Below are 15,975 nucleotides of genomic sequence, written 5' to 3' on the forward strand. Positions count from 1 at the left end.
GGTCGCGTAGGCGAGGAATTAAATAGGGTATCGGCTGACGGCCGCCGCCTCGACGAGCGCGTATCCAAGATCGGCGCGCGGTAGCCCCGGCTGGAAATATTCCGCGCGGCGTTATGGGAAATGTCGCGTGAAATGCGATTCGCAGCCGCGACGTTGGCTTTTCATTCGATGATTCTCGTTATCCTCGTTACACGTGCCCGTGGCAAATTGCGCGCGAAACCGTGAGGAATAAATTGTCTCCGCGAGCGACGACGATTGCATACACCCCCGGGGCCGGGGGGTGGGGGGAGGGGGAGGAAAAAGCGGCCGTCTAGTGAGAAGGGGGTGGGGTTTGAAAGCATCGGCTGGTCTCCTTTTTCTGCCGTCGCGCCCCTCCCGGCCCGCCAGGATGCGATCCTTGCGAATATTTAGTTACCGTGAACTACACTCGTTACCGTTTCATCTTCTCCTGGCAGATACGTGCGACGATTCCTTGAGTCCTTCTCCGCTCTGCGCCCGCAGCTTCCTCGCTTTTTGCTCGTCGATCGTCGGTCCGGCGAGCACGTTTCGTCTGTAAAATGCTAAGCGCACCCTTCTGCCTTCTCTGTCTCGTGTTCCTCGGTGCTCTCCGCCCGCTCACCCCCTGCGAGCCGTCTTCGCTCGCGCCTTATCGTTCACGGCTACCCGTTAACGTGCCGACGACTAATTTCCACAGAAATAATTTCCTGCCTTCGGCAACCCCGTGGCATCGCTTTCTTTTCTTCCCTTGTAAGTGGGCTTCGTTGCACCTCTCCGAAGCGTATAGGCGCTTGGAAATGAAACGGGTGATTCTACGTGGCAAAATAAGACGAAAATGAAGAGCAAAGAAATTGCGTTGGAGGCTTGGTTCTGTGGTTATTAATGTTTGAAGATTCGGGTGCGGAACGCCTGAAGAACGGCAATCCGCAGATAGCGGCGCGCGGTGGGTAGACGCTCGCGACAGCTGTACGCGCCCCTGCAGACCTACGCAACGCGCGCCGCTCGTCGTCGAATTGCCGTTCTTCAGGCGTCACGCACCCGAATTTTTAAATATTAATAACTAAAAATCGAAGCCTCTAACGCAATTTCTTTGCTCTTCATTTTCGACTTATTTTGTCGCGTAGAATCGCTCATTGTATATTTTAGATAGGTGAAATCGATTATGAGTAGATTGTGTTAGTTTTGGTTCAGAGCTTAAACTCTGTTAAAGGAGATCGAAGATCATTTAATTAGATCTGTATTAATATCTCGACGCATGAAAATTGTCTAGAGAGTTGAATATTTAGACAGAGCCTTTACAGTGTTACCGATACACTCATTAGGTTAAAGCTTCTTCGAATCTAATGTGGATGTGGCCCCGGCACAATAGCTGTCTGGGATATAATCCAATTGTTGCAGGTAATGTGCTCGGCAGAGTATACCATAGTCATTGAATTGGCCGTGGTAAACCGAGGGCTTGCTCCGCTGGTTCCCTACCCTCGTGTTGTTTACCGAGATATTACAGCACAGTGGAAAATATAGAAGGACGAATTATTAATATAAACCACCCTCGGGGTGCGAAATTAGATGTATCTAAAATACTCGGACTTCGGGGCCAGAAATGAATATTTATTAAGCCTGGGAATTTATTCATTTTTCCAAATTAATAGTCACTTCGTTACAGATAATCTAGTACAATTAAAAGAATCAATTCAGCAATGCCATTACAAGCATTTAGTAGACAATTGTAATTTTCTTTCGACCGGAGTAAAACAGAACTTGTAGCGATTATATTACATGTGCCTATATTTTCAATTCAGCGGCAATTTACAGGACGTCAATATTGATTGTGATAATTAAGTACAGCACCACCTGATTTAATAATTCATTGACAGTTAATAATGAATCGAACAACAATTCCCTCTCGTGAAATTTAAATGCCATGAAGACCCAAATGCTCGGACGAATTATTTATCCGTTTTAACGTCAACGGGAATATAATACGTTTCAACGCGAGCCACAATTATAAATGCCACCTACGTAAACGCTGTGTACTTTATTACGCACGTAATCGAAGCGTTCGAAAGCTGAAGAACCAATCTTTTAGACCATACCCTACAACCTACTTAGGGTCTTCACAATTCCAAGGCGAAATTTCAATCGCTCGCAAAAGTACTTAGCTAACGTAACAAAACCATGCAAACTGGTATCGTTTACTCGGTGCACGCGTCTAGGCATAGGCCATTAATTCTCCGCTAATTAAATCGCTAAAATCGTTTCAGGTTTCCCGACGAGATCGCCCCTCTGCTCCGGAGAAATTGCTCGCAGACATTCGGTAAGACCGAAAGCCGCCGGAGAGAGAAGCGAAAAGAGGCAGCACTCGCACGTATAGCGAGATGCTCGTGTGTATAAATACATAAGAAAAGGCAGGAAAAAGAGGTGGCGACGAGGAGGCCGGCTGCTACATAATCGCGTCGCGACAAAGAATCCATAAAAGGTTGGGCTGCCGGGTTTTTCGTGTAGTGCCGAAGAAGAGAGGAGGCTCTAAGCCGCGACGCACTCGTGTCCCCGTGAACACAATAATGCTCCGCTATTAACCGAGAGCTTGTATTAAGCCCTCGAAAAAAGCTTTCATGCACTTAACGACAAATAATATGAGAAGTGGTGCTACGCGGCCAGCACGCCCGTCTCGCCGACTTTCCACCCACGGATATTACACGTATGCGCGCCACCCCTGCCGCCCACCTGCGAGCAGATCCCGCGATTGTGCGTGCTCTTTGGACAAAGCCCGCCAGCCGACGTCGCCCCTTCTCCTGGCGGACCTTGCGCGCAATTTAACCCTTTGATTACGGGCATCCCTCCACATGTATCGGCGATTCTTTCCGACAAGCTGCTTGGGCAAAAACGATATTGAACCCCGCGCTACGATCTTCCAATTACGGCTAAAATACGTTCGCCCGCTGCTCGGTGGATTGATACCTGGGACGCGCCGAGCGCTGACCCACATTGCTGAACGGCGAGAGCTATGTACTCTGGGAGAATGTACTCGTGGTTTTCTGAATTTCCAGGGCCTTAGGTTTTTTTTCTCTAAATAGATGCCACTCATTAAACGACGCGATATTTTCCTTCCAACTATTTTTAAGCTCACGAAGGGGTAAGATAGTTTAATATCTTTCCGTTTGTTTTTCGTAGTCGGAGGCTGTATTACATTTGTTAGATAATTTTTGCATGTTCTTAAGACTTTGATGATTGAAGAGTCCTTGTAGAAAACACTGCAAGTGCAAAAATTAAATTCTATACCACAGTATTACCATTGGCACGGAGAATGTTTAATGTTTTTTTTTTTTAATTTTGGCACTGTTTTCTACGAGGATTCTTGAATTTTTTAAATTATTTCGTGGTTTTCATTTCTCGAACGGACGCGAAGTATTGGTCTTAGTAACGATTGGCTTGCTTATTTATCAAATCAATTTATTTAGCACAAAGCACAACAAAAATATCGACTTTGAGGAGTTATAAATATGATGACGAATAACTGTTTTCACTTGTAACCGAATGCTGTATGATTTGTGACAGGATGTGTGTATTTACAGATTGCACTATTAGTGGAATTAATAATACGGTGGCCAATTTATAAAATTCTATCTAATAAAGTTGAATCCGTTGATGAACTTTTTGTTGAGAAATCGATTTACGAAGATCACGGCTTACAAGTCTATAAAAATATCGAAAACTGTTGGGTCGCGGTAATGGAAACAGAGAACGGCTCCTTCGAAAATTACGAACAATTAAATTTGGAAAAACACAACTCAAATATTATAAATCGTAATTACAATTTGTATTTAACATTTTAATCGCTACATATGTAGGTTACCTATCAATCGAGCAACATCGTGTTTTTTTTTTCATCTAGCGTAGAATCCCTACAAATTATACATAGGTAATTGTATATTGGTATATAACCTAAATGTTACATCTTAACCGAAGGAATTTGATGTGTAGTATAAAGTTTTTTTGTCGATTAGTACTTTAGTTGATATCCATTTATTTAACTAAGCCCATCTTTTTAGCTTCCACTTCGTAAATTAATAACCTCCACATTTTGACTACAAACACTTCTGCTTCTTCGTCCAATACCTAAAATACACATGTATACTGTTGCGTTATAAAAAAAAATTGAATTTTCAATTCACGATCGAGTAAAGAAAAATTATTTACCATCTGTACATCATCGAGTATGCCTTGAGGAGAGCTGCCGGCCATTACTTTACTACAGATAAAATCTACTAGTGTAGGCTCAGGTTCTCCAATATATTCAATGATTTTCTTGTTAATCCACGGCCTTATCCTCTTTTCCATTAATGTCTGCATAAATTAAGAGCATCGATTAATGATTCGTACAAAGATTTACGAGCACGTAAAACTGTACTAAAAAGGCAGCTTACATTATCTATTACGGCCCAGTCAAGTTGGTACCCGAATAAAGCGTTTTTATCCGTGGGTATTTTATCGATAAGGGATTTTATGTGTTTCCGTTTTTCTTCTTGACTTTTTGTACTTTCTTCTTTGCCGGGTTTAGAAGCTTCTTCGGTAGATTTCTTCTTTTTCTCTTCACCATAATCTGCAATGAAATTCATATAGAAGCTCGAGGTACTTTATCCTAGTAGATGTATTAGCATTACTGAAATTTACCTAAAGGAACTAGTTTACGCTTCTTTGCATTATTAGCACCGTCGTCGTCGTCGTCATTATTAAATACATCTTTAACGTCGATTCGACCTTTCTTTCTAGTTTGATTCGCCTGCTGCGAGTTGGCGTTAACAGTTGTGCTCGGACTAGCAGGGGTTTTGTTACCGACGCCGTGATCACCGCCGCGATTACCTCCACTTCCCATGGCGAACGGCACAAAATTACCTGCAATAACGGAAACGTGACGCCAAACGAGATTTATATTATCATACGAATAAAGAGATTTCGCTGTTCACTTACTGCTGCTCGTTTTTTCAGGCTCGCTGACAAGGGACATACGCGAGTCTTCGTCTAACGCGGGTGGAATGGATGGAGCTGTTGGTGTTACTGGCTGATGAGACGGCGAAGATCTCGTGCCCTTTACACTCTCTCTATCCGTTTCGACGACCTCCTCGTTCTCTTCGCCGCCTTCGTGGTGGTGATTCTGATGATGGCGGTGATGCCTTCGGTGATGATGATGGTGACGCGGAGGCGTCCTTGACGGCGCTTCCGACTGGGAAGCGTCGTCGAATTGCACGCACTCGTCACTGTCACTTTCGATCGGCTCAGTTTCTATAGGTGGCATTACTTCCTTCTCCTTTTTCACCACCTTCTCGTCTTCTTCGTCGATTATTGTGATTACTGGCTTAGGCTTGTACTGTTCCTCCCTTTCTGCTTTTAACTGGAAATGAAGTGCACAGTTTAGAAGAATTACGTAACAGTATATGAAGCTTAAGAGTTGTTATATCCATGATATTTTACCCGTTCGAACTCGGCCGCTGGATCTGGATGAGAAGCATCGGCGTAAAGTTTATCACGAAGACGCTGCAGCTCCTGACGCTCGGCGCAACGGTCTCGTGAATCAGCTTCCGCCTCGAGTGCTCTCTCTTCTAGGCGACGCGACAGCTCTTTGCCTTTGTAATATTTAGCGTCGTCGCGATCATCGTCGTAGTCTTCAAGGAACTCTTTCAAGCGTTTCGCCTCCCTTTCTCTCGCTTCTCGTTTCGCTCTACGTTTCTCCGCCTCTTTCTCATATTCCTTTTGTTTACGGCGTTCCCGCGTCTCCCACGCTCTCAAACGCTCCTGATAAGCCGCCTCCTTTTCTCGCGCTCTCCGTTCGTTCTTCTTCCTTTCCTTCGCCTCTTCCTCTTCCTCCCTTTCGCGCATAATTTCCCTTTCAGTTTTCCTCGCTTCCTCCCTCTCGCGCTCTCTTTCGCGCTCTCTGTCTCTCTCCCTTTCTCTCTCCCGCTCCCGTTCTCTGTCCCTCTCACGTTCTCGTTCGCGTTCTCTTTCACGGTCTCGATCTCTCTCCCGCTCTCTTTCTCGGTCTCTATCTCGGTCTCTATCTCTGTCGCGATCTCTTTCGCTCCTCTGACGATCCCTGTCGCGTTCTTTAGACCTTGAACAAGAAGGAAAATGTTGGCATTCTGTGCAGGAAATTGCCCTTATTTCGTATCTAGAAAGTATCTTCAGCTGCAGTCGAAGCGTACATATCAAGTATACGATCTCTGGTCAATTACATTTTCACCTTTGATTTACAGAAGAAAGATCAAATGTAACTCTTTGGAAACTTTTGCATGCAGCGGTGTGCTTTCTTCTCTCAATACGAATGAAAATAGAAAATCAAATGTATCCATTTTCAAATATTATTACCTGGATTTAGACCGCCTCTTGTCCCTTCTACTGCTTCCAGTGCTACTACTACGACCTTTGAGAGACGTGGGACTTCCAGGTTCCCCGTCTTGCTCATCTTTAGTACTGCTGCCATCCCGCCTATCTCGCCGCTCTTTCTCGCGTTTCTCGCGTTCTTCTTTCTCCACTGCTTCTTTCTTCCGTTTCACTTGGGCCTTCTCCTCCTCCTGCTTCTATAAAACACAAAAATACGAGAACAGGTGAGACCAAATAGTCGAAGCAAGCGTGTCAAGGCTGTGATAATAAAACGCAAAAACTAGCAATCGTATTCTCCTGAGTTATAAAAATTAAAAGGTAGAGAGAAGGTTACTGTAAGTGTAAAGTTAGTTAATGTATATAAAAAATAGTGGTAACATCATTACACTATAATAGTGCAGTATTATCCTTTCTTTTGAAGTCAAAATAAATACCCTCGTGTCTATCTATACATATACATATACATATATACATATACATATATATATAGATACATTTATTAATAAGATATATAAATGTTTCACATTAAATATTCACTGTAGTCACTGTCAGCGTAAAATAACACTGTACAAATTTTAACAATTAATACTAAAACATATGGAAAATATATTGAATACTGTTTTGTGCTCAGTACCCGCCTAGTGTTAACAAAATGATGAACTCTTATTGCTCGGAACAAATGCTTGGGCAAGAAAGGCTCCGATTCCTTAGAAAACCACAAAACTCATTGCATAGATTCACTGTCGTTTAAATTTTGTATAAACAATTTTAGTTCTGTCTAATGTTACAAAATATTACGATATTTAACGATTACTAGTTGCACAAAAATTAATCACATGTCAAATATCATAATTCTGTTCATCTCAATGAGGTATACTCACTCCACTGGAGCATGCTCGGTCAGCAGCATCTTACGCAAAATCTTGTTTACATATCAATTACCTAAGTGCAGGTATAAATTTTGGAAACAAGCATAAGAAGTTTCTTAAGCTCTACTTAAACTAAAAATACCTTAATACTAACAGACGCATCGTAGAGGCCACCCAATGTACTTACAACATTGCAAATGTGCCTGTAAATCAATAGTGTCTAAAGCTATGTAAGTCTAAAAGTCGAAAGGGGTGAATATATTTAGATTTCTTTGTCAATACTCAATAATTATTAGAAAGTATTATACCAATCAGAAGCGGAGTCATCACGAAGAAGGGATTCCACCAAAACATCTTTCACATTTCCCAAGAAACTGTCACACGTCTGTCAACTTTGTTTTCTTCTGGTTATGCAGCTGATGCAGCAAACTGTTGGATATCAAATGCACAATAGTTTGCCCACCCTTTATCGTCCCGTATTATCAACGTAACGTCTTAGAAATAAATTAATATGCTTCATCCTTATTCGATATAATAGTAACAATAATGGGTTACTGCTTGGAGAGCCCTGTGGCATTATCTCGACGCTACTCTCTCGTAAAAGATATCATTAAAATCTGTGGTCCGCGCAAAACCAATAACGGAGTGTACCATCTTCTAAAGATGATAGAGAAGAATATAATCAGAATAGATAAGAAAAAGCATATCCTCTGAACTGTGAGTTGCTTCTTCTTAAATCTTCACGGTCCAATGTCCATACAGTAACCCATATTTTCTGTTTTAAACTAATAAGGATAGAGTAACTGAGTGCACACAAAAATAGATGCACGTATGAGGAGAAAACAGACTGTTGAAACATGAAATATCAGTGGTCATAGGTATTCAGATGGGCAGTTCACTAACAAAACTACAAGAACCGAATGGTTGTGTTGGCTCATGGTTGTGGAGTTTACTCACGGTGTGAAGTTGACTTGGTCAGTCAGTGTGGTGGTACCGGAGAATGGAGGAGCGCGCACCTAGGTACTACATGTCTGATCGAGACGCTGACAGAAGCTGTTTACACAAAATAAAGACAACAACTGAACAGTCGCCATTGTGATGACAAAATCATTTCATTGTGTGTAGGATTCAGAAAGTCTCGATCCTATTAATAATCTATCTAAAAATATATTATTTAAAGTATGTCAGCGTCAAATTTCTTTGTTCAAGACAATATCGTTTACCAATCCTAGGTAGTGCGTAAAAACAATTGGAATGGCAATTTATTGACCTTCTATATACAAGTACTAGACTGCTAGACTTTAGTACAAATACATAAATTAATGATGAATGATAAAATAGTATAACGTTAACGTGATAACAGTCTGTGATACAGAAAATAATAGCATACATGTAAAACAGGTGTAGTTATTTTCGAGAGTACTACGCAAATTCGTTAGTAAATCTAAAGTGACCAGATATTTTCTGTTCCAATGCGGGACAAGCAAGCAAGCAAAAAAAAAATGGGTTAACATTATAAAGTGATACATTGAAACGAAATTAAAAATATTTCTTTTTTCACAACAAAAAGAAGTAGAGGAAACGGTAACTTTATGCTACTGCAAAAATGTAAAAGGTTACATGTCCAATCCGGGACACTTTGCGGGACACTTTTCAATGCGGGACAAAGGGCTCAAATGCGGGACGCCTGGTCACTTTAGTAAATCAAAATACATACATTTTAATAATAGAGATAGATCATATTATCACATTTATTCTGAGAAATGTAAGAAAGTGTAGTAATATGCTTTTAAACGATAGATACAAGTGAAGCCTTCCAACTCTTTTTACTGTTCTCCTATAAACTATTGTAGAGGAAAATCACGAAAAATAAATTACCTAACAGTATTCGTTCAATATCAAATCATATATGAATATGTTATGTCTTCGTAAAACTACTAGTGCTAGCAGTTTAGCACGATAAGTATAGAAGCGGATAAAGAAATTTGATTGTATGGAATAAATTGCATTCAAAATACAATAGCAACGACGCTATTAATAACGCAGAATTATTTGCGAAGTTGTCAAGTCAAGAAAATGGAGTTCCAATAGAAATAAATTTATTGGCTACACGATGTCAGCATGTTGTAGAGTTACGAGATTCTCCCGTCTTAAGATTGCACATTTCTTGTTTTTTCATGTTTTGTTGGTTGGATATACTCTGACTTACCGACGAGGCTGCAGCTGCCTGCGAAAATACGAGGGATGTGCTGTGATTGACTCCCTTCAGAGCCAATGAGTGAGTGAAAGAGTGGTCCCCACACACAGCATTCCTAGGCGTGTGCGTTTGCTGTGTGCGACGCACGCTGCCTGTTATTATAATTATAGCAACGAGTCACGGCTCCAATTATTTAGAGCTAACATAGCACACACGCACTTTTATCACAATATATACTTAAAAACTATATACTTTTATAACTATGCACTTGTAATCCTCTTTTGCCTGCCGAAATGCACGGTTCAATTCTCTACATAATATGCTGCGAGTTTAATCAACAATTGTGTTATACGAATTGCAGATATAGTCGGATACATAAAATAGTTGTGATCCCACAAAATGTTTACAGTACATTACATTATCTTGTTTCGATTATAGAAACACTTGAACATTTCTGCTGCGTGCAAATTCTCTCAATTATGGCTCAAGGAAATAAATCGGAAGCATTCGTCGACGAGTCAAACGCGGCGTGTGAATTTACTAATTTTGAATGTAGACTAAAGATTCAGGGTTATAAATATTCTGTATTCGATATAAGTATTGTTGGAATATGTAAAAGCACATTTAACTATTCTTTCTCCGAAACAGAAAATAAAATTTTTAAATAGCCAGTTTTCAATATATCAGTTTTCCTTCCTACTTTGTAGAAAGATCAGTCTTGCTTTTCTCACGAACAAACCAATCAGACAGAAAACTTGTTACAATGTTTCACAGAGACAACAAAGTAAGCACTACAAAGTATTACAAACGTATTCTTAACTACACTTTGATAGAGCAATGGATATATTATTTATATGTTGAAATTGTTATACTTAAGAAACATGGAAATAAAATACGAAATATCTGTAAAACCTTAAAATATCGAATTTAGTATGCATTCTACATCAAGCAAAATACCAGATTTTAGGCGGAAAAAAATAGAAGCGCCGTGATAAATTAGTACATGAAAAGTATTTAAGGAAACAATTACGCCTTCTTTTATATGTTATAGAATACTGTTTATAATGCTTCGTAAAAAACTTACACGATTGGCGATAACAATTTTATAATAATTATTAACATTGGCAAACCTAGATTTTTGCAAATTTTTACCCAATCCTATCAGACCACAATTCATAATACCTTCTAGGATTTTTGGTATATCGTATCCGACAATATGACCAAAAAGAAGGGCAGAAAAGTAGGAATGACATAAGAAGAAGATTGTTGAAATAAATTGTAAAAATAATTACCTTCATAACCTCCCTGAATTTTCCAATCTCTCGCGTAATCAAGTCTCTTTTACTTTCTTCTATTTCCGCATCATCCAAGTTCAAAGACTTTGCAACCATTTTTGTTTGATGTTCCTCTATAATACGTAACAAACGATTCATTAATTTCCCGGTTTAGTTCTGTAAGATTTCACAAAAGAATTTATATGTTACCAGGAGCAACTTGAGCCATTTCCAAGTCGACGGCATGCTCAGCTATGATTTGATTAATACGGGCCAGCGCGTCTGCATCCACTACTCTCATACCCTCGTCCATGTAATCTTCACCTTCTTCTCCTTCGGCCCCTTCAGCGGATGTTTCATCCTGCAAGGGCGACTGACCCCCTCTCAATTTTTTCCTTCTCTCCGCTGTAGCAAATCGACATGGTACAAACATATTAACGCACGAGAAAGATTTTAAGGATCGCACTTTTTATGCAATCCCTAAGGTTACCTTTAAACTGATCCAAAACAACTTTGGCTTTGGCGTCGACTTTAACGACAAGCTTCTTTGTGCCTATTTCCATGTCGTGAAGCAATCTAACTGCTCTGAGACCTGCGTCGGGACCCGCGTATTCGCAGAATCCAAAAGCTTGAACTCTCTTCCATGAGAGGACATGACCGCATGCACCCAGAATATGCCGAATCATCACGTCCGGTGCTCTGTCCATAATGTTACCGATGAACACGGTAACTGGTGGACCGGATTCTCTCTCGCGGCGACGATTATTATCATGGCGATTCTGGTTGCGAGCATACCGAACAGCGGGAGCTGAGGTCTGCATCGCAGATACGGGTGTTGGAATCATCTATGTTTTATAAATGGTAGGTTTCTTAATAATGCGCATCTCTACTCATGCCGTCCAGAATCTACCCTCCCCCTAATATCGCATTAATTTGTTCTTTCTTCTTCTTCTATTACTTTTATTATAATATGGCATCGTGCAAGCATCAAACACGAACAACTTAATGCAAATATTTGTGTTAGAAACACAACCTTCAGAAAATTATTGCTTTACCCATGTGTAGCGAAACTACAACGTGAACATTTTAATTAATATACATTCCATTTAGTTAGATAAAACAACTGCATTGGCGTACAGGGAAGTTCATAACTGTGATATTATTAGCGCATATTGTTTATATTATTTACTACGTAACACATCGATTAGCTTAAACAACGCTTCGCAAAGAGATACATGCTCTGTCCCTTTATTTTTAAAGAATACAAAGATTTGCATTACTCATTCACAAAACTTTTTCCTACTTGGATATACTAATTTTAAATTTAGAAAGAAAAGAATCGTAATGTTATATAAGCCATCTGAATTTTCATTTTAAATACGTACAAGGAATAAAAGAAATAAGAATAATAAAAAAGTAATAGAGGAACATTAGTATAATATATATATATATACGTAATGAAATTTTTCTGTTTATACTGTTAAAACAAAAATGAACTTAGAAATTTGAATCGTTATAGTTACGTACTAAAATCTTAATGATCGTAAAAAATACTTGACTTTTTATTATAGACGTTGCGATGATTAGCAAGTTTAAAAGATATCTGAGAAAAGGAAACCCCAAATTGTCCAATAGCGTATAAAAGCAAACATGCTAAAACATTAAAGTTTTAGTATTTTGCAGTTACTTACATGTGCCATAGGCATTACGCCACCTATAATTGGCGGTGGCGCGCCAACCATGTATGACATAGGTGGCATGCCTGGTATTCCCATTGGAGGTTGGCCAGGATAAGACATTTCTTATTTTGGTTAGAACTACGGCTGTGCTATCGCTGAAAGATATGAAATAATAAACTCATTACACGTGAATAATCTACGAAGAATTAAATATCTAAGCTGCTGGAATCTATATGCAAAAATCATTCGTATCGTATTACCGGTACCTTTTAATAAAATAATATTTAAATTGATCGTAGCACTTGCAAATAACGAAGTTACTGTTTAATTACAATAGTAGTTTCAGAATAGCAGAATTAGCCGAGGTCGTTGAAAACTTAGTTATAGTTGATGAATCAAGCCATAAAGTTGCTTTTACATTCTTTTACATTACAGAGCTTAATATAATATTAAATGCTAATAATACGTAGAAACAATGTTTCCTAAAGCTTGTTACAGATGTGTCATAGACTAATAAATTAGTTTAAACGATTGCAAATAGAAAAATTGTAGCAATACTTTTATCGTAGTATACATAGGAAACGCAACGACGCAAATAGGCAAATTGGAATTAATCGAAGATTTTAAAATAGTAATGCAGGCTGCAAATATTATATAAAACTTTTCACGAGAAAATAACCTTTCAGAAATAACAATCTTCTCAGCTGCACATTTCTGGCATATAATCAAATACACATATTAATTCAACATTACATCAATTAAGAATTAAAAACAAATACCTGCGCTTCACGTTTCAATATACACAACTGGTCAGCTCGTAAGCTTTACTATATAAGAACGTGTTTTTCGAAATAACTGTTACAGATTGCCAGACAAGACATTAATGGATGCTTTAGTATTCTAACCATTAAATGATTTCAACAAAGAAACGATCCCTATATACTTACATAATGTATTTGAAAATAGAAGCAATGCGTCAAACATCGTTTTTTTAAATATTCACGTCATTTTATTCAGATTCCGGTGCAGAGAAGATGTTCCACTAAACACGCGAACTCAAATTTTCACTTTAACAAATTTTCAACTGAATAATCACTTCTTTTCGTCCATTACGGCTTCACGCGCTGTTCGCTTCTAGAAGGCTATGGTTGATGGTAGTGATGGGCGATACAGTATCGATATTTTGAATATCGATACTTTTGGGTCCAAATATCGATATTTTGTATCGATATTTCATATGACGATATATTGCTGTATCGATACTGACCAACCCAAATATCGATATAACCGCTGCTTCGACACCAGCGTTGGCTGGAAATCTGGCAGATTGTGGAGGGAGGAACACACCTACAGCAGTGCAGTATATGTGTGCGTGATATGCTTAGCGTGATTGGTTTGACGTCATCGCGCATCATTGCGCATGCGTTACAGAGGCTCTGTAACAGAGCTCCGGACTTCGGTGGGGAATTTCGGAAATTCCCAAAATTCAATTTTAGATCCACGATTTAAGCGTATTCATTTTTGCGACAAAGTGGCTTGTTCGCATGCCACTAATAAAATAACAAAAAGTGTGAATAATAGACCTTTAACTGACTTACCCAAAGGAACGGAAAATACGAAAATAGCACAGAAAACTGATTTTTGGTCATATCACAAAAACTTGGTAAATTTAAACAAATCCAAAGAAATTAACAACAATCCGAACGAAATGCCAGAAGAGTTGAGGTATTATCTAAATCAGCCTGTAATTAAAATAGATGATTGCCCTATTAAATTTCCCAGATAGCACAAAACCGTTTTAAACACGTTTTAAAAACGTCCAGGTCGGACGTTCAGGATGTTTTGAAAACATCCAGAAAAGGTCCAGAAAAGGTCCTAAAAACATCCATTTTCACAAACCAGAACGTTTTCAAAACGTTTTCAGGATGTTTTTTGGACGTTTTTAAAACGTTTTCAGGACGGTTTGTAGAACCTTTTTAAAACGTTTTCAGGACGGTTTGTAGGACGTTCTTAAAACGTTTTCACTACGTTTGCTGGACGTTTTTAAACTGTTTTTAGGACGTTCGACGGTGCTGATTCGATTTAATAAAAATTTAAGCAAGTAAATGGTTTTCAAAATGAGACCAAACTCGATAACAATTTATTTAATTTATTTAATTCAGAAATAATGAAGAATATATGCACTTACAATAGATACAAGAACATGTTAGTACGAGGTCGAATATACAGACAATACATTGAATTTTACAGTAATCAATATTGGGAACAGTAAAATGAGGGTGAAAGTTACATATTAAAACCGTTGCTACGTTTAATTTATGGAAATCTTCTTTCCCTTTTCTGCCGAGGCCAACTAAATAGCAATACAACGTCCATTGGGCATAAACGACGTTAACCTAAAATTTAAAAATTATTCAAACCCTAACCTAGAACTACATACCTTTGACCGCAAATACTGAAACACATATACAAAAACTGTACAAAAACGTTATGAAAGCTGTATAAAAACTGTATGAAAACAATATAAAAACGGTATAAAACCGATTTGCAAACATTCGGTCAGAAACATTTAAACAAATGCTTCTGTGTTTTTGGTTTTCCATTGTTTCTTTCAACAAATGTTCATAAACGTTTATATGTACCAGTGTGTATATTTATGTATATATGTATGTAGATTTAATTAGGCTTTACCTGTACGATCTATCCATATTTGGTGGATCCTTGGTTTCCTTCAACTAATGTATCCTAATCTATCGACATTTCTCAAATGGCAGACAGCCTCTTTTGAACGCCTGTTTCGGACATAACCAAAGCGTACTCTGGATGTTTTGAAAACTTTTGCAAAATACGTTTTTAAAATGTCTTCTGGACGTTTCCTGGACGTTTTCTGGACGTTTCTAAAACGTACAGGAAACGTTTTAAAAACGTACAGAAAGCGTCCAGGAAACGTTTTAAAACCGTCCATTTTCACAAATCAAGCCATGGACGTTCAGACATAAAATGTACGTTTTCAAAACGTCCTGTGCTATCTGGGTGTTTAAAAATAAGAAAGTAATCCAGATAGCATACACACGTCTAAAGACGCCCAAAAGACGTTCTAAAGCCGGTCCAGACCTAAGTTTAAGACGTCTATGCTATCTGGGCTGTTAACAGCTCAAGATTTGCCTTAAGAGATATAGAACCTCGGGTAGCAAATAAATAGTTACCACGAATAATAAACAAACTTTTCCACCGAAAATCCTATGTAAAGAATTACATAAATATATTCGTAGTTTAATAAAATTGCAAAACTGGATCGTTAAATAATACTTTTCACTAGATATAATATCCGAAAAAGACTTTAGGTATAATGCGAAGTTGAACATTACGAATAGAGCCATTAATCAAGCCATCTAATCACTCTGAGGTAATTAAAAGTATACATTCTAGAAAAGCACTGGTCACGTAAGAACGTTTGAATGCGATTGCTGTAATTTCTCATATTGGTGTAGACTCGACACAACAATATTTGAATCAAAGAAACTTTAGTTGCTAAAATAAATAATTCATCGATCCAAGGATTTAAAATGCGTGATCGAAAAAGC

At 38.7% G+C, this 15,975-nt stretch overlaps 1 protein-coding gene and 1 long non-coding RNA gene across 4 annotated transcripts; both read right to left on the reverse strand.

Annotated features, from left to right (window-relative positions):
• Window positions 1–3,792: 3,792 nt before the first annotated feature.
• On the reverse strand, window positions 3,793–13,544 carry LOC143373482 (uncharacterized). 3 transcript variants are annotated; one of them, XM_076820796.1, is made up of 12 exons: window positions 13,339–13,544; window positions 12,404–12,546; window positions 11,203–11,527; window positions 10,923–11,117; window positions 10,731–10,846; window positions 6,358–6,569; window positions 5,467–6,103; window positions 4,966–5,386; window positions 4,669–4,890; window positions 4,422–4,597; window positions 4,195–4,341; window positions 3,793–4,113 (listed from the first exon to the last, which is right to left on the reverse strand). In XM_076820796.1, the coding sequence occupies exons 2-12, from the start codon at window positions 12,509–12,511 to the stop codon at window positions 4,021–4,023; spliced, it is 2,652 nt and encodes an 883-aa protein (XP_076676911.1). In that variant the 5' UTR covers window positions 12,512–12,546; window positions 13,339–13,544; the 3' UTR covers window positions 3,793–4,020. The 3 variants fall into 3 exon arrangements, with proteins under 3 accessions (XP_076676911.1, XP_076676909.1, XP_076676910.1); XM_076820794.1 differs by having other exon boundaries at window positions 11,203–11,557; XM_076820795.1 differs by lacking the exon at window positions 13,339–13,544 and adding an exon at window positions 13,171–13,300 and having other exon boundaries at window positions 11,203–11,557.
• A 976-nt stretch (window positions 13,545–14,520) lies between these two features.
• LOC143373507 (uncharacterized) lies at window positions 14,521–15,900 on the reverse strand. Its single transcript, XR_013086473.1, has 2 exons — window positions 15,083–15,900; window positions 14,521–14,846 (listed from the first exon to the last, which is right to left on the reverse strand). It is a non-coding gene; the product is annotated as an uncharacterized LOC143373507 (long non-coding RNA).
• Window positions 15,901–15,975: the final 75 nt, after the last annotated feature.

The sequence above is a fragment of the Andrena cerasifolii genome, chromosome 9 (genome assembly GCF_050908995.1).
Source record: "Andrena cerasifolii isolate SP2316 chromosome 9, iyAndCera1_principal, whole genome shotgun sequence".
Lineage (NCBI taxonomy): Eukaryota > Metazoa > Arthropoda > Insecta > Hymenoptera > Andrenidae > Andrena > Andrena cerasifolii.

Coding starts and splice junctions, on each gene's coding strand:
- LOC143373482 (XM_076820794.1), bottom strand. CDS start 12,511: ATGTCTTATCCTGGCCAACCTCCAATGGGAATACCAGGCATGCCACCT. Junction 11,558..12,403: donor GCGTAATGCCTATGGCACAT/GTAAGTAACTGC, acceptor TATAAAACATAG/ATGATTCCAACACCCGTATC. Junction 10,847..10,922: donor AATGGCTCAAGTTGCTCCTG/GTAACATATAAA, acceptor TACGTATTATAG/AGGAACATCAAACAAAAATG.